General features: G+C 43.7%; 1 protein-coding gene across 1 annotated transcript in view; it reads left to right on the forward strand.

Annotated features, from left to right (window-relative positions):
* The first annotated feature begins 523 nt into the window (after positions 1-523).
* The window catches only part of JAZF1 (JAZF zinc finger 1), a 336,781-nt gene continuing 318,032 nt past the window's right edge, over positions 524-19,272 (forward strand). Inside the window, exon 1 of the mRNA XM_077856425.1 lies at positions 524-827. Within this exon, the coding sequence (XP_077712551.1) occupies positions 713-827 (115 nt within the window). The 5' untranslated portion in view covers positions 524-712. The remainder of the gene's footprint in view (positions 828-19,272) is intronic.

Below are 19,272 nucleotides of genomic sequence, written 5' to 3' on the forward strand. Positions count from 1 at the left end.
AAATGACTAAAAAAAAAAAAAAAAAAAAGAAAAAAGAAAAAAAAGGTTTAAAGAGTAAGGTGCACACAATTACCTTTCCTGGGTCCCCTGTGAATGTCAGTGTCACACCTAGACAGGCGGCCAAGTGCAAACAAATGTCCCCGAGTGGTGCCCGGGTGACTCCCGGAGTTCTCAGGGCGGGATGCGCGTGTAATGAATAGATGTGTATGTATCACGAGTGTCATAGACAAGCGAGGGAGCTCCAAGCAGCTCGCATGTATCGCCAACTGTGGAGGGCAGGCCGAGGGGGATAAAGTTGGTGGCAGGAGCTCGCAGGTGAGGCCTCGGTCCGGGAGCCGCGGTCGGGGCCGCACAGCTGTTGCCGCGCGCCCTGGTCCCTCCTCCCAGCTGCGGCGGCCTCCCCGCCCGCGCCCGCGCCCGCGCCCGCCCCCGCCCCCGCGCTCCCGCCGCCGCCGCCGCCGCCGCCGCCCTCGCCCTCCGCCTCCCGCCTCCCGCCGCTCCCGGTCTCTCCTCGCTCTCCGCCGCCGCGCCGGCCCCTCTCCCTCCGTCCCGCTCTCTCCGCTCCCCTCACCCCGCCTCTCTCCCCCTCCCCCAGCCCCTCCTCTCCTCACCCCACCCTGCCTCCCTCCCTCCTCCCTCCTCCTCCTCCTCCCTCCGCCCGCCGGCCCGGCGCTCGCAGAGCCGACACCAGGGGGGCTCTCGATGTAGCACCATGACAGGCATCGCCGCCGCCTCCTTCTTCTCCAATACCTGCCGATTCGGGGGCTGCGGACTCCACTTCCCCACCCTGGCCGACCTCATCGAGCACATCGAGGACAACCACATCGGTAAACGGCCCGGGGGTGGGCGGGGGTGCCCGGCGCGCGGAAACTCCTGCCCAGGCGACAACCCCAGAATGGCCAGGGGCGGCGGGGAGGGAGGGCGTGTGCGGGCGCGGGGCGCGGGGCGCGGGGTGCGGGGGCGCCCGGAGGTGCGGGGCCGGCGGCCGGCGGGGCTGCGGGGTCCCGGGGGGCGTGCGCGCCGGCGGCGGCCAAGTGGTGGGAGCGGGGCTGCGCGGCGGCGGGGGCGGCGGGGGCGGCGGGGGGCGGCGGCGGGGCGGGGGCGCGGGGCGCGGGGCGCAGGGCGCGGCGGCCGGGCGCCGGGCGGGGGCGCGGAGTTAGTTGGCCCGGGGGGCGGGGGGGCGGGCGCTGCACGCCGCCGGCTGCTTCCGCCCGGGCTCGAGCTGTCAGGGCTCGGCGGCGGCTGCAGCGGCCGGGAGGTGGGAGCGGGGCGGGGGGCGGGGGTGGCTCCACCGCGGCAGCCATTCCGCTTCCTCCTCCCGCCGCCGCCGCCACTGCGTCCTGTCAGCGCGGGTTGCTAGGTGTGGTGCGTCGGGAGGGGGCGGGAGCCCGGGCCGCGGGCGGAGGACGCGGCTGCAGCCCCGTCTCCCCGCGCCGCGGGCTCGCTGGGCGCGGCGGGGGACGCCGGCCTGGGCACCCCGGGCAGCCGGGCCCCCGCGCACCCTCCCCGGCCTGGCGCGGACGCCGGGGCGCGGCGGGCGGAGGTCCCGGGGGCGCCCGCGGGCCGCGCCCAACGCCCCGGGCCGGGCGTCCGCGGAGGCCCCCGCGGCTGTGTCTGCTGGAGAGCGATCCCCGGGGGCGGGGGCGGGGCGGGGGCCGGGGCCGGGCATCCAGAGGCGCCCCGCTCGGAGATTTGCCTTTCAAATGGTGCTAGGCCCGAGGGGCGCCGGCTGCGCCCGGGAGCGGCGGCGGCGGCCTGCGCGGAGCCCGGGGCGCGGGGGACTCGCGGGCCGCGGGGGAGGGGCGCCGCCGCCTTCTCGCCCGGCCCGGGACCCCCCCCCCCGCCCCGCCCGGGGCGGGGGGGCTTTCAACAAGTCCCTGAATTCGCTCGAGTCCCGGCACGCATTTACAGACTCCTCCTACCCGGAGTCCCTGCGAGGGGAGAGGGGTCGGGCTCCGCTGGCTCCGGCGGTCCAGCCACCTGCAGAAGGTGTGGCTGGCGCCCCCGAGTCGACTGTGCGGGCTGCAAGGTGCGGGGGCCGCGCGGCGCCCCATCGGGGCCGTCCGATCCCGAGGACCTGTAGATTAACCCCAGAAATTCATTCCCAAACGAATGCTGGGGAATTCATCCATGTGGATGCAACTCACGTTTCTGCAAAGTTGTGAGAATAAATCACGACTGCTGTGTATTTATGCAGGAATAAAATGAGGCCGAGCCTCCTGCCCCTTTGCTTAGGATAATGCTTTCTCTTTGCACACAGTGGGTGCCTAATAAGCGTTGATTGCTAGTTTAGCATAGGATAATGAAGGGCGGGGGCATCCGGAATGGGAAGGAATCATTGAAAATGTCTACCGAATGCCTTTCAACTGATAATCCTGATGAGTAAATTGTCCAGGTTTTGAGACCTAAAAAGTTTTAAGACGTCCGTACCCTCCATCTCCTCTGATAGAGGTGTGAGGGAAAACGAGGCAAGTTTTGGTCGTCTTGAAAGCAGGAATTTAATGGAGTAACAAATTTGCTGATTCATATCATCATTGAATAGCTGGAACCGAAGGTACTTACAGGATAAATCAGATTTTTCATGATGGGCAGTTTGAAGTAATACTAAAACCCCCGTAATGCAAAGCTCCAATGGAAATTTTGTCAGTTCAAGTTCCTTTCCTTTCAATAATAAATAGAAAATAATAAATACAAGCAAATAAATATGTCATTATATAAATATATAAATAAATAATGTTTCCCGACTTTGAGAGGGCTGCTATTGCATACCTCATTATTCACTTTCACTAAGAGTTACTTCAGGATAAACTATAATTAATGTAAGGTGAGTTCATAGTTTTTCCACATTGCCTGCCTACTTGGATGGGTGGTTAAAAGAAAATATCAGTTATATTTATTAAAATGTGTTAAAGGCAGTTATCCTTCTTGAGGATTTAGTTTGTAATCAATTAGATGATTTTAAATGGTTGGTGGTTCGAAAGAGCTTTTTAAGCTCGCAGGAATTGTCTTTAGCATTGGGTAAACATTTTTAAAGAGGGTTAAAGGTTCTGTAAATTTTCTGAAACTCAGCTTTTAAGTAATGGTCATCCCCAAAGGGCTACTCTTTTCTCTTAATTAAAATATTGAAGAATTAAGTTTATAACAATAGTTATGACTTCGGCACACTGTGTGGCAAGGCTAACAATGACTGTACTTTGGAATTAGTTTAAAACCAGCCAGCTTTATGGAAAATAAATGCTAAAATGGACAAGCACTTGAAATTCCCTGAGTGAAGAGACGAACTTAAAACTATTGAGCGCCTCTGCTGAGCAGAGGCCCTTTGCTTTTTAAAGATAGCCCCGAATGCACAAATAAGAATTGACCTCAAGAAGAGTAAAAACATCCTGATTAGTAGGCAGTGACACATAAATAAACTTGCTGAGGGGCATATGAGTGCAGATATATCAGACCAAGCATTTAGTGAAAGTTCTTTATGTGTGTTGTTAAGCGGTATTTATTGTTTGTGGTTCAGTCTGTAAAGTTTTGGAGGCAGATGGTTATTTTTCAGGTGTCCGTGTTATTGAGTGACCACATTAAAAAGGTGCATGCAAGGACCACTGAAAGATTTATTTTAATATTATCTTTGATTTTTTTTCACAGAGCTTGTTATTTAGCAATCATAAAAGTATTAGAAATAATGCTTAGGTGGAAGTTCCATCTTGAGGACCATTCTGAGTTATTGCAACTTAACCACTAGTCAAAATCCTTAAGCCAGCAGTGACATGAAGGTCTGTGGGACTATGGCCTGTTTCTTGCTTGACAGATTTTTCAAGGCCTTTGGTGTGCAAGGCCCATAGTTTTCATTATAATTGTAAAGCTTAGTGCAGATTAATTAAGAACATCAAGTGGCAAATAGCTGCTGTCTGTTCTGTTAAAATGTGCATTTAGCTGTTTTTTACCTGTACCCATAGGAACAAGGATTTGGGGCTGTGGAGCCAAGGGAAGTGTGATTTTTTTTTTTTTTACCCCTATTCTCTGTCTTTGCTCACTTCCTCCTAGAAGAGCACAGCACTTGCATTTCCGTGTTGGTCCTTGCCTTTCTTCTCTGGTCTAGTACTGGAGCACCTGTCTCCATGTACAACCCTGGTATCCCAGCTGAAGCCGTCCCCTCAACTTGAATTACCTAGAAATCCCATAGCCCTGCAATTGTGAAGTGTTTCTCAGTCAGCTTTGCTCTCCATTCATTCATAGCCCAGCTCCGTTTCCTGGAGACGGGAAAAGCTGATCAAGATTTGTTTGCTTCTTACTGTGAGTAGATCCTTGAGTTTGTAGAAACACTCTTGACATGCACATCCTAGATAGGTAAAGCTAAACTGGTAACTAGGCATCACAGAAACACCAAGGGCACTAAATTTAGCACTGAAGGTCAATGTCACAGACTCATGAAATGCCTGCTCTGTCTGTGCATCTCAGTGCTGGGAAATCTTTTTTGGCTTTTGGTCTCAGAAAGGGAAGGATTCCTGGTAGATTTGATTGTCTGGTACATTTGTAAAAGTACCTCTGCTTATTAAGTTTATTTATGTAATAATACATATTTAAATACATATTTATCTGTTTTGTGCTAGGCATAGTTCTAGGCCCTTGGTATTTTTTGGTGAACAAAGATCCCAACTTTGGAGAATTTATGTTCTAGTGGTGGGAGATAGTAAATAATCACCATAAAAATAAATAGGATATTGAAAGGTGGTTATGGAAATAGATTAGAGCAAGGCTAAGGTGGATTGAGAGGAGGAAGTGTTACAATTTTTAATTGGTTGATCAGGGTATGGTCACTAATCCAAAGAAGCTAATCCAAAGGTGATCCAAAACTTTCACAGAAGGAAGTTATCCATAAGGACATACAGGGAACATCAGGATCCAGGTAGAGGGAACAGACAGCACAAAGGCCTGGAGGCAGACCACACCTCTTAAACTGAAACAGAGAATCTGACCTAATTCAGTTATTCTTGTGATGGTACTGAACTAAAAGGTCATATAGAACATTCCACAGATGTTGGGAGCCTCAGCTTTGCTATCATTGTCTCAGATTTTCCTGTAGAGGCCACGTTAGGAGATGAAATATTGTTGACCTACTATCTTGCAGTAGCTAAGACTTGGGTTTTGTTTTGCTTTTTGTTTTAAAATATTTTATTTATTTATTCATGAGAGACACAGAGAGCAGAGACACAGGCAGAGAGAGAAGCAGGCTCCCTGCGGGGAGCCCAATGGGGGGACTTGATCCCACTATCCTGGGATCACAACCTGAGCCAAAGGCAGACACTCAACCACTTAGCCACCCGGATGCCCCGATTTGGTGGTTTTTGACCTTGAACGTCAGCAGGTTTCTTGTGAGTTTCTATTCCTTAGTTTCCTCATTTCCAAAACCAAGGTGATAAATCCATGCAGCTTCATTTCAGAGGGTAGGTTTGTAAACCACCTAATTAGTAAAGATCAAATTCCCTGGGAAGAAAAGTAAGGTAGTTACTGTACTGCCAATAATGTAGAATTTGGCTCTAACAATAGTTTAGTAAATATTTGCATTATCTTCTTAAAGTAGCACCATAGTGTGCTAAATAGATGGCTATATATATAATAAGTAGCAGGTCCTTTTTATTCCCACTTTATAGGTGAGCAAACGGAGGCATAGAAAGGTTATCAAACTTGCTTTAAGTTTGGCCATGGCTGGCCAACTGTGGACTGGAATTTGGATTTCAGACTGGTAGCAGAGCTGGGCCTATGCCAAATTGCCAAATGAGTGATGAACTCTACTCTTCCTCTAGACACAATTGGTCTGTATTTCCACCTTCAGAAAGTAGCTCTGAGCTCTTGAAGTGAGGATCACCTGAGAGGCAGCATAGTGAACACAGCATGTTTGGGTTTGAATATACACCTCGGATAATTGCCGGTCATTTGACCAGGGACAAATGGCGTAACAACACTGTGCCTCAGTTTCTGCCTCTGTACAATGAGGATGGTAATAGCACCTCCCCCATGCAGTGGCTAGGAGGATTAAGTGAGCTAATAAGTGTAAAGTACTCAATTACAGTACAATCACCCAATTTATTGCCATTTTGTGTATTTACCTAATAAGTATGTTTGTAATCCTGCTATGAAAGTCTACAGTAGAGGTTAACAGAATGTGTGTTGTGTCCATCTACCGCTATGTGAAACCATCAGGCCCTTCCCAGGAAAGGTTGAGAATAGGAAATGAGAAACCCTTCTGCAGCATTGGGGTTGCAGACTCTGGTCACTTTCTGTTCTCTGTGGCCACAGGTACTTCAGATGCTGGCGGAGGCCTTTGCCACTGTGGACTGGAAAGTGGTGTCAGGGCCAGTGGCTTCCAACATGGCCTTTCCTGGTAGCCTGTATTTATTTGGAAAAACCCAGGATTAGAAAGAAGCACTGTGCTTTGAGCTTGTGGGCACATTCTTTATGAGGACATTTCCTGTGGGGAGAAGGAATGACTGAATGAGTAAATGAATGAATGAAAGGCTTGTCACTGCCTGCCCAGCTCTTTGCCTGCACCCTGTGGCTTGCCGGCAAGATGCCCTGCTGCTCCCTCCCACGGTTCACAAGAAGGGCCCAGGTACACAGCCACGCGAGGTTTCAAGTGCATGCGTGTGTGTGAGTGCATGTACAGACCATCCACAATGTGGGGGAACCCGAAATCTAAAACTTCGTAGCCTTCTCCAAAACAGTTTTCCATTTAGCCAGTTCTCAGCCGTAAACAGTCCTGTCCCCCTTTATGGAACATTGCTGGTGAACGTTCTGTCTCATAGATTTCACAAGCCTCTGATTTTTTTTTTCTTATGATAGTGTCCATGTTTTCTGATGTGTGACTGAGATGCACAGACAGAAAAACTGCCTGCAACTGACTGACTGGGTTGGCCAAAGCCTCCATATTTGGAAAATAGCTTCCTTTAGATGGCTTGTACTTTGGAGACCTCTCCCACCGTGACAATACTAGAGATGCAAACTGATGGGCTGTTTGCAGGAAGCCTGATTCTTCCCCACTGATGACAGTGAAGAAGCCTCAAGGCTGGAGCAGGCTGATGACACTTGATGAGAGGGCCTTTCCTAGCATTGTCTCGAAGCCAGAGGCCTTGTGTTTTAGACTGAGATCTGAGAGACAGGACAATGCTATCAACCCCCTTAAATATCCTCCCTTTTTTCCTGGCTTTTGCTTTTAGAACAAGAACCGTACCCCACATTTCTTTACATTTCTCTCCCTCCATCCCATCCTTACTCCTGCCTGCAGATTTTGACTGTGCTGACATGGACTGGATGCTTCTGAACTTGCTGGATTTAAAAGAACACATTTTGTTTCATGATGAAGTAATACATTTGTTCCATGTTGATCTTGCTCAAGTGTTGAATAGCACATGTTGTTTATTTAGAATCTGAAAATCAGAAACTGCAAATGTCAGAAATTTATTGAATGTTTGTTTGGAAATGAGCAAGCCTTTCAATTGTAAGATGCTAAATCGATTTAAAGAAAATTCTCTCTTCCCCCTTGCACTAAATGCTGCAATGTTGCAGTGGTTTTCACCTATTATTTATTTATTTTTTAAAGGCCAGCTGCAAGCAGGGACTGCATTAATGGATGTTCTCTTTGAGGATGAAGTCTTCCCAGTAGCTCTCTCTCCACTCTGGCAGGAGTCAAAGCGACTGTTCTTGGGTCACTAACTCCAGACTCTCTGTCCAGCATTGATAGTCTCCTAATGGCAGAGTGGCCCTTGCCTGGTTCAGCCGCTGGCCTCCCAAAGAAAGCCCTGTTCATTGTCTGCCAGGCTATAATGGTGACTTTCTTCTGAGATGGACCTCTTTGAAGGGACAAGATCCAGATGCCATGTTCTAATTATTAACATGGCACATCTCACTGTTTTTTTTTTTTTGGTATTATATAGAGAATTAATATATAGATAACTACAGATAAATGACATATACAGTATATAAAATACATATGTGTGTATAATACATATCTAAATAATCTATTTTTACATGTATGAATATCTCTACACCCACATGGATATATGTGTGTACATATATGTGTGTGTGTGTATTTATATGTGTGTTTATAATACATATATACATTTATATCTTTACTTACTCTGTGTCCCCACTGAGCAGGGAGCCTGATGTAGGACTCTATCCCAGGACCCTGGGATCATGACCTGAGAAAAGGACAGACCCTTAACTGAATGAACCACCCGGTGCCCCTACCATACACATTTTTGAGTGTTTACTATATGCTAGTTCTTAAGACACTACTTCCTTGTTTCCAAGGAATTGAAATGTATTTGGAAAGATCAGATATATACAGACTGAGATAAATGATGAGTAATAGAGACCATAGAGGCAGATTTATTGTGAAGCTAATGAAGCTCAAGCCCTGAGGCCCCACACTTGTATAATCCATGTTTCACCATTGATGAATACTCGCCTAGGACCCACAGAGTCCTTTCCAAGGTCCTGGAGGAGCCCTAGCAGTATGTGCAGTCCTGTGTTCTTAAGATCATAACGTGTTGTAAAATTTGAAAAAGCAAGATTAACAGCAGTTGGCTAACAGTTTTCTTTTCTACTCTGACTTCCCTTCTGTATCATCTCTTTGAGTTCAGTGACTTGGGAGTTGAGAGTATTTTTGAGATATAGCTAGGGAGAAGTTGAATTTGGGACATACTTAGTTTGGGTTTAGTGGTATACATTTCTATGATTCATGTCATTTCTGTGTCTGAGTTATTCATAGCCATCCAAATATGGGAATCACTTCCCAGGAACACCTGTCCACTGTGCTGGCTCACCTGGGGCCCTTACACAAAGGGGTGGGGCCGAGGTGGTATTGTAGTATAAATGTGTACTATATCTATCAGTAGGAATTAGTTTGAAATGTATGGAAGAAGCTAGTCTGGAAAATTCTTTTGTTTGTTAAATGTGTAAAATTCTAAGTAGGGAGTTCAGTTCTTATCTAAGTTACCACGGAAGTTCCTTCTGTTAGGAATATACTCAGTAATGCAATATAACATGTAATATATAATATCACATATTATATATTATGTTATTTATATATTATAAAATTATATATAATTATATACAATACAATGTGAGATATTAGTATACATTTATAAATGCACTATTGTTTTTCATAGAAATTCTGCTTTTAAGTTTCTTGCTCATTTGATACAAGTGTGTGTGTATCAACAACAAAAAATATTGGCAACAAAGTGGTTAATGAATGTCTTTATGTTGATAAAGAATATCTGAAGTCAGTCAAGTCTTTCATTTACAAGAAAGCTTGAAAATGCCCTGAATTCTTGTGGTTCATATATAAAAGAAAGTTAATAAAGGTGTTTACAAGTTTGCCAGTGATCCTAAAAACGTATACGGCTTTACCAAAAAGGAGCTGTGAGGCTAAAAGTAACTTTTCTGAATTATCAATAATTAAAAATAAGTACTGATCACCCACACTTGGGGAAAGACTGATTTATGTTTGCACCTTATAGAAAATTATATTAATAAAAATCATTGTCATATGAGAAGTAACCAAAGAATATGAAGCCCAAAAGAAGTATTTATAGCAGTGTATCAGGTGGTTAATTCACATACTGGTTTCTTATTCTGGATATTGATTTTGTGATGTTTTGGTAATGTTAGCTTTTAAAATTTTGTATTTTGTTGTGATTTCTTAATCTAAATAAATGATAATTGTTGTAATCATTTTGTATTTGTAACTTTTTTTTTTTTCCCATATAAAGTCTAAAGCTGCAGGCCTCACAAAACATGGATCCATTTCTTGGTACCAGTTAGGGAGTCACTACCTTGTGCTAGAGATTGTATTAACCAATTTTCATACAATATTTAATTCACCCTCATTTTAGTCTATGAAATAAACATTACCCTATCCTAGAAGTACTTCCAGTTTGGAGTTAAATATACTACTATAGTAGTTAAATACATTATCTAGTGAAATATGAACCAGAATGTTTATTTTGGTAAGGTTATAAAACAGAAATTTTTTCCTTCAGAACAAAAAGCCTCTCTTACCTCAGAAAATAGCATTATTATCATTGGCCCTTCCATGTTTGTCCTGTGGCACCTGCTCACCATACTTCCATGTAATCACTTGTATACTTTGCCTCCCACCAAAGTACAGCCCCTTCCTGGAGGATGGGCCTGGTCATGTTCATAGCCTCTTCCTCAAGAAATGTTTTCAGAAATGAAATGAAAATAAAAATTGAGAAATGCTTTGGATGTTGAGAACAGTAAGTTCCAAAGTAACTTTGGGTGGTGAAAAACATCTTTGAAGCTAATCTTCTTTGGAAGTGTGTATGTATATATATGAGGAATAATATGTTTATGTGCTCAGATGTATATATGTATGGCAGACACAAATAACAGTTATGCAGCTGGCCCAGGGGGTTTATATTAAGGGAATTTGAAGAAGACTTTCTTTTTTTTAGGGAGATATGAAAAAGAAATCCATGTCTTTATTTTCACAGTTGGGAATTGAACTTGTTTAGGCTTGTTCCATGTTGAGGATATTATAAAGCTTAAGTTAAATGATTTCTTGCCTTACCTACCATATGTGGTTGCCTAGAACATTCTAGGACTTAATGCTAGGACAAAAGCATATATTGCTTCCTCTTCCCCTTTTTCCTGGGGCAGTTTGGTATAAAGGAGGCTGGGGGCTGGGGTCAGGAGAAGCTTGGACTGTGAAGCAGGACAGAACCAGATTTTTTTTTTAAGATTTTATTTATTCATGAAAAAGAGAGAGAGAGACAGAGAGAGAGAGAGAGGCAGGCAAAGACACAGGCAAAGGGAGAAGCAGGCTCCATGCAGGGAGCATGATGTGGGACTCGATCCCGGGTCCCCAGGGTCACACCCTGGGCAGAAGGCGGCACCAAACCGCTGAGCTATCTGGCTGCCCCAGAACCAGCTTTTTTTAAAAAAAAAATTATTTACTTATTCATGAGAGACACAGAGGCAGAGGGAGAGGCAGGCTCTGTGCAGGGAGCCCAGTACAGGACTCCATCCCAGGAACCTGGGCTCACGCCGTGAACCGAAAGCAGACGCTCAACCACTGAGCCACCCAGGTGCCCCCAGAACTGGATTTTGAATCTTGAATCCAACTACCTTTTAGCTTTTTTAATTTGGACAGTTCTGACAGTCTTCTTGTTTGTATAGAATAGTAACAACAGCTACTGTTTATTAAGCACCTACTAGTGAGGTACAGGCAAATTGCTTTTTATGCATTGCTTAAGAATGCCACATTTGTCCCATTTGACATGAGACATAGGCTAAGACATAGAGCAAATAATGTAGCTTATAGTACACAGCCAGTAAAATGCTCAGGGAAGTAGGCTTTGCTCTCAAGTGTCCTCCTGTGCCTTAGTACCTGCTTATACAGCCTTAGTTGTGCCCCAGTACAAGATATTTACATTTTAATAAAAGGCTCTTGTATGCCTGAGTGTTACTCATACAGAAGAAACGTTGGATTTCCAAAGGCAGCAATTTGGATTGTTGGGGAGATACTTTGATGTGTTCTGGTAGAAATAGAAATGTTTACAAGGGCACTGGGCTGGCTCAGTCAGTTAAGCGCCTTTTGGATTTGGCTCAGGTCATGATCTCATGGTCATGAGATCGAGCCCCATTTCAGGCTCTGTGCTGAGCTGAGCTTTGGGATTGTCTCTCTTCTCCTTCTGCTGCTCCCTGCCCTCCCTCCCCCACCCTGCACATGCACATGCTCTCTCTCTCTCAAAAAAAAAAAAAAAAAAAAGAAAGAAAGAAAGGAAGGAAAGAATGAAAGAAAGAAAAAATAGAAATGTTTCCAGACTACTGAAGAAGAGGTTTATGGTGATTGGGAGGGTCCATGAACATCCATCATCAATAACAGCAATGGAAAGAATAATTTGGCAGTTTTAAAGTGGTTGTAATTATCGAATTGTCTAAAGGTGCTAACTAGTTTTCCCTCCCTCCCGGATACTTAATTATCTGGGGATGGGAGACTCACCTCACGCTATCCCACACAAACTTCTCTTTTACTTTAGATTTCCAAATGAAAGTATTAGCATTATGTTTAGGTATGTTAATTAGAAAATTTGTTTGGGGATCCCTGGGTGGCGCAGCGGTTTGGCGCCTGCCTTTGGCCCAGGGCGCGATCCTGGAGACCCGGGATCGAATCCCACGTCGGGCTCCCGGTGCATGGAGCCTGCTTCTCCCTCTGCCTGTGTCTCTGCCTCTCTCTCTCTCTCTCTGTGACTATCATAAATAAATAAAAATTAAAAAAAAAAAAAAAGAAAAAAAGAAAATTTGTTTGGACCAATGATAACTACCAGGACCCAGCTATAAGCAGTGTGACTGAAGAGCTGAAACCCGGACACTTCCCTAGTGTCCTTCATAGAAAGAGCATTTTTCAGGTCATAATACTTCATCACCAAGCCTTAAACAACTGGTGCAGGAGCACATCTGGACTTAAATTGAAGCACCATTTTTCTTACCTAAATCATTCAGCAAGAGTCTCTTGAATGCTAATTCAGCTGTCTGATTGTCAGTACAGGGTGTAATTATATAAGTAATGGCAAAAGCAGAGAAATCTGTAAAGACATTTGTACAGCTTACCATTAAGTAAACTGAACACCATGGTAAGAAGCATCAATGAGCATAAATTATTAAGCCCATGCTTCTTCAAGTATCAAACATCAAATGAAGGAAATGGGGTATTGAAGTTTCTTCATAAGCTAAGTACATATTACAGAAAGCCTTTACCCCAGAAATTCTAGATGAACTTCTCTAGGCCTCTCCTTTCTTCAGTTAATCTTACTTTATTGAGCCCACTGACAGGCCGGTGGACTGTGAACTAAAATTCTTCTTCAGGGCTCAGCAGATATTTCACAGGCATTTCATAGGCTCCAAGCAATCTATGGACAGTTTCAATTTTAAATCTGTACTGAGTAGATCTTTTGATAGGATATTTCTGACACTAGACATCTGGAGTTTGGCACCAACTCATTGGTTGACAGTGTATGCTTTAAATAATGTCTCAATGGTCTGCCTGAGTTGGAAACTCCCTTTTGTATGTTGGCCTCACTTCAGCCCTGAGCACTTTCAGCGGCCCACACCAAAATATCTGTTGTTTAAAGGGAACACCAGACAAGAAATTTGGTTAAGAGACATTAGATGTACATTTCACATCAGATGTTAGAATAAATAATATTTTGTCAAACCTGTAAAGATAATGGTACCTTAAGTACCATTTAATGTAATAAATATTGTAAAGTAATGAGGATTATTCTTATCTGTGGCTTGTGGCAGTCAGTCTTACTGATTTATAGGTCCCTGTATGGCAGTAGCTGACAACATGAGTTGTCATCAGAATCACATGGGGGAGCCTGGAAAAGAGTAGGGTTACCTGGCTCCACCCCCAGAATTTATGATGTGATTGACCTGGGGTGGTCTGGGTCCAAGCACCTGTCAACGTTGATGCTAATTTGTTGTCAAAGTTGGGAACCCATTGGTTTACACTAATGGAATAACTAGTGGTGCAAAGATTATGGGTTTTTTTTAAAAAGGGAATAATGCTTTTAAAAGTGTGTGACCTTTTTTTGGGTTTCAGTTCTGTAGGTGTTGTTTTTAGTTTTACTGGAGGCAAGTGTTCAGTGTAGAACAGTTTTGAAGATGTGATACTATCTCAGGTATGCACTCAGAGCAGAAATGCCCAAACTGGGAAACCTCTTTCCTAAACTTCTCAAAGTTGATGTACTCAGGATACAGTGTTTGTTTGTTAAAGATTTTATTTATTTATTCATGAAAGAGAGAGGCAGAGACATAGGCAGAGGGAGAAGCAGGCTCCCTGTGGGGAGCCCAATGTGGGACTTGATCCTGAGACCTCGGGATCACACCCTGAGCCGAAGGCAGATGCTCAACCACTGAGCCACCCAGGTGCCCCAGTGTTTTTAATGAAATGACCATATTCATTCAATGTAATTGGGAGTGCTGGGGACTCTGGCAAACCAGAAAGAGACCTTGCTTTGCTTACAAAGGCAGCTGCTACTCACCTGCAGTCCAGTGTTATTAGATTTGGAGTATAGTCATCTGTTAGCATATCCTTGTCCTTATTTGGGAGAGAGAAGCTAGGAACTAAGATTTTTACATAAAATCTAGCTTATAATTTTGTTTTGTTTTTAAATTTCCACTTCTTTTCAGGAAATGATTAACTGTTTTTTTAAAATGAAAACTTTGTGATTTCAAATTCTTCCTTTATACAAAATTCTAAAAAATGAGCCTTAATCCTAAAAATATATTAGGATCATTATTGGGTACATTTTCTTCTGCTGAGGAAAAGAAACAGGACCATCCTGCAAGTGTTCTTCGTGGCAAATAGGTGATTTCGAACAGATGGATTTGAGCACTGTATCACTGAAAAGTCAGAAGGAAACTTCAAGGTGATCTAGTCGAACTAGCTAATTCCATAGAAGAGGCCAAGGAGGTTAAAGTCATGAATGGGTAAGAGTGCTTGGCCAAGAGGAGCAGAGAGAGCCACAGTAGAACAGGGATCCAGCCTGTGGCTGTTGGAGCCAACTTACCTCACTTGGGATCCTGGCTTTGTTCCTTCTGTCGAGTTTATAACCTCTCTGTGCCCCCTCCTTTTTTTTCATCTCTAAAATGGGAATACTAGTATGTATCTCAAGGTTTTGTGAGACACCATATTTATTTGGTGTGTTGGCTTTTGGAACTCTGGTGAATTCTGAAGGGAAGAAAGCTTTCCAGTGGGGCCCCCTTCATTGCCTTCTGGAGGAAGCTGTGTGGGAGGCTTTCCTGTGGAGTGAGTAGCTGTACTGCCCTGAACCCTGCTGGCTGTGTGACCTTGGCCAATGTTATTTAACTCATCTGGACCTCAACTTCTGTCAGATGAAGATAGTATTTATCTCAGAGTGTTCTTATGAGAATTAAATACAAACATGCATATGAGGGGCCTGGCGGCTAAGGAAGCATCCTGTAAATATTAACGCTAATATTGTTGTACCATCTTCCTGTATCCGTGATGATGCCGCCAGTGCCACATTCCGCAGATTCTTGTCCTCTTTATGTTTCCATAATATGATGGAAGAAGAAGAATCAACATAACATTACACATTTCTGTTTTTTGTTAAGCATTTTTACTTTGAGATATTTGATGAAATTTGATTTTGCTGGTAAGAGTTTTGGTTTGTATTTGTATAAGTCATACTGAGTGGTCATAGGAATCCATGAGCTGTTAAAACATTCCACACGCAAATTCTTGCTGTTTCAAAATATACCAGCCTTAATTTAGTATTGTTTATCCAGATTTAAGTTTTTGAGATGTTAGATCATGTGATTAGAAAAATGACTTCCATATTTGATAAATACAATTTTCCATTTGGGATAAAAGGCATTTTAAGAGTCTAGAGAGGTTTATTAAACTATATAAACAGAAAACATAATTTTTTCACGTTGTACCAAGTAAGCAATGGAAAGACAGGAGATGACTTTGTATGTATTGTTTGTAAAGATTTATTGTGAATCATTCGAAAGGATTTGTGGGGCTTTTATATATCAGTCCAAAAATATGCCTATAGGAACCTAACCAGATGCCATGCTCTCCTGGTTAAGTGGCTGTGCATCTCTTTAATAACAGTCCTTGAAATGTCACATACTCAAATGCTGGGAGCTTCTCTGGGAAGTTCCAGACTAGGCCTTGTTTTAGAAGGTCGAGTGGCAATAGTTGAGTTGTGTACTGATTGCAGAGAATATTGAACTTCTTTGTTTCTAAATGGTATTTGACAATGACTGAAATCATTTTCAGTCCTACAGAATATGCTGCCAGTGGTTTTCCCCCTTTAAGAGTGTGCTGAGATCTGATAGAGTTCACCAGCTGGTCCAGGCTTCTGGGACTTATCTGTAGTTGAATAAGAAAAGAGTTTTCAACTCTATCATTCAGGGTTCCTTTAGTTATTTTCTTTCTCCCTCCCTGTGGATTTTATGCATTGAAAGATTTTTTTTTTTCTGACAATCTGATTTAATAAGTAAATGCTTTCTTTTTCTGTTTTTTTTTTCTTCCATGAAGCAATTTCTAAGACTCCCCTTTATATATTTAGTAAATATTTATTGAGTGCAAACTATGCAGACACTGTCCAGGAGCTGGGGTACTGTAGTGAACCATACAGAATCTGTGCTCAGGGAGCAGTAAGAAAAAACACAAATCCATAAGATAACTTCAGAGTCATAAGGTGAGGATGGGAAAACATGTTGAGAGGCCTATTTGAGAGGTTTGGGATGGCCTCTGAGAGGAAGGCATCTCTGAAGGGACCTGAACAAAGTAGGGGCATGAAGGAGCCATTTGGGTCTCAGAGGGAAGAGTGTTCCAGGCAGAAGGACCAGCAAGGACAAAGGGTCAGAGCAAGAGTGTCTGGTGTGTTTGAGGACCAGCAACAAGGCTGGCTGGTGTAGTGGGAGGAGATGGAGAAAGGAGGAAGTGGTAGGGGACAGAATGGGAGCCACCATCAGGGCCTCCACATGAAGACCTGTCAGCCAGAGTCACCAAATGGAGTTAAAATAATTCCAGCCACGGGGAGCCTGGCTTGTACAGTCTTGGAATATGTGACTCTTGATCTTGGGGGGGTGAGTTCAAGCCCCACATTGGGGGTAGATTGTACTTAAAATTTTAAAAATCTTTAAAAAATTAATTCCAGCCTCAATAATGATGTAAGATGTTGTACAGGTTTATTATGGTTATAGTTTCCACTATACTTTCTGTAACATTTAGGTCACTCAGGGACTCCATTACTTCCTGCAAAGCTCCTTAGGGATCTGAGAAATTAACCAGCTCTAGATTTCTTCAAATCCAGTTCACTTTTTGTTCAATCCTAATATTTCAAAATCTATACTGAAATATAAATTTTTGACTAATATAATTCATGAAGCATTTGCTATTTTATTTTGGAGTGGAAGTGAAAACAAGGATTATCAATAATCATGATATGTTGGACAATAATGTTTGGTACAGTTCCTAAACTCTGGTCACCTATAGATTTCTTTAAAAATATTTTTCAGTAGCTTCATGAAATCTTGCATAGATTTTAGTGATGGGGGTATTGGCAGAATTGTTGGTGAGGGTAAGCTATGGGGAGAAGAGAGGAGAGGATGATCTTGGCAATAGTAACTTAAAACATATTCACAGAAGGGCAGAAAGGTTACTGAGGGAGATTATAGGGACCATGAGCCTAAAGGTATTATTTCACCATCAGTACCTTTTCTATTCTGAAATTTTAGTATTTTATAGGTCTCTTCCATGAAAAATAGATCCTGGTTTCTCTCCCACATCTGTATCATATGGGGAGACATTAGCATAAACATTTCACTGTCAAAATGAGCTTTTGTATTTATTGAGGATCTATGATCCTGTTCTCTACATTCTAACCTGCCAGTATCTTTTTTCAAGTAATTGAGAAATGGTGTGTTTTTGGTGACAGGATGCCAGTGCAGTCTGAGGGAATAATCACAGTGTGCTTTACCCAGAAATATATAGATTTGTACCTGTAATTTAGCCTTTTCCAGTTGATAGGAAATGATGATGCCATTAGTCAGCTATTGCCGCAGTAATATAGTATAACAAATTATCCCAAAACTCATTGGCTGTCAACAATAAGCAATTATTCCCATGTTCTATGGCCTACAGAGTGATTCAGCTGGGTGGCTCTGTCAACTTATCTATGCAGGTTGGGCACAAGCCAGCTGACATGTGTTCATTTTGGGGACCAGGCTGAAGGGCCAGCAGCTACTAGGGGCATGTTCTCATGGTGGACCACTGGAGCACAAGTGCAATACCAAACCAAGGAAGCTCAATAAAAGGCCTCTATTCATGTCATGTCCATAATGTTCCTTTAGCCAAATCAAGTCATGTGGCCAAGCCCAGAATTGATAGAGCAAGGGAGGGGGAGAGATGTGAGCAAACAGTAATCCATTATCACAGATACCGCTTATTAGAAATAGAAAAAGTCCAAAAGGATTTGAAATTTAATACAGAAATATAAATTTCCCCTTAAATGATTATAATACTGTGTAAACATTAGATTACTGTCCCTACACCTTCCTAGAGAATGTGGGAAGCATATATTGGGATTTCCCAGTAAGGAATGAATAAGCATTTCACACAGGGAAAGTAAGACTTAAAGAAAGTAACAACAAGGGTGCCTGCCTGGCTCAGTTGATAGACCATGTGACTCTTAATCTCAGGGTTGTGAGTTCAAGCCCCACAGTGAGTGTGGAGCCTACTTAAAAAAATTTTTTTTTAAAAGAAATTAAAAAGAAAAGTAACAAGCAGTTAAAATTATTTTTCCTTAGTCATAAAAAAACGGGGAATCTCCTCTGGTTAGGGATGAACCTTTTCCATTCTGAGGTTATGTAAGAATCCAAAGACTTAGGGTGACTTAGTCAGTTAAGTGTCTGCTTTCGGCTCAGGTCATGATCTCAGGGTCCTGGGATCCAGCCCCACATCGGGCTCCCAGTTCAGTGGGGAGCCTGCTTCTTCTTCTCCCTCTGCTGCTTCCTCTGCTTGTGCTCTCTCTATTGCTCTCAAATAAAATCTTAAAAAAAAAAAAAAAAAAAGAATCTAAAGACTTTAGGGGTGCTTGGGTGGCTTAGTTGGTTAAATCCAACCCTTGATTTCAGTTCAGGTCATGATCTCAGGGTGTGAGATTGAGCTTGTGTGGGGGCTCTGCACTGGGTGCGGAGTCTGCTGAAGATTTTCTCTCTCCCTCTGCCCTCCCCCCATCCCAGCACCTCCTCACCCTTCCCCCTGCTCTCACTCTCTCTGTCTCTAAAAAAAAAGGAACGAATGAACAAAAGAATTCAAAGACTTTAATTTGGGTGGCCCCATATGCCTGTCTTCTAAGTTCCTGAGCTGTTTGGCAAGGCTGACCCTAACTATAATGCCTTTTCCCAGCACAGAATGCTTCAGAGAAGCTTTGGAACTGCCTTGTGGGCTGGATCTTAGGACACTTCTGTTCCCCAGTTCCAAACCATTGTCCCAGAGGATGGGAAAGGGCTGACCTGCCAGTCTGAGACCTTTCCAACTTTACTGTACATCACACCTTCTGGTGGCTGAGGGAATGGTCACTGGTATCAGACACTCCAGGTTCTGGGTGGGCTGCTCTGTGACATTGGGCAACTTACTAAAGTATAATTTTCTCATTTACAAAATGAGAAATGTGATACCTACCATAGAGGGCTGTTATGAGA

Source organism: Canis aureus, chromosome 18 (genome assembly GCF_053574225.1).
Source record: "Canis aureus isolate CA01 chromosome 18, VMU_Caureus_v.1.0, whole genome shotgun sequence".
In the NCBI taxonomy this organism is placed as follows: Eukaryota; Metazoa; Chordata; class Mammalia; order Carnivora; family Canidae; genus Canis; species Canis aureus.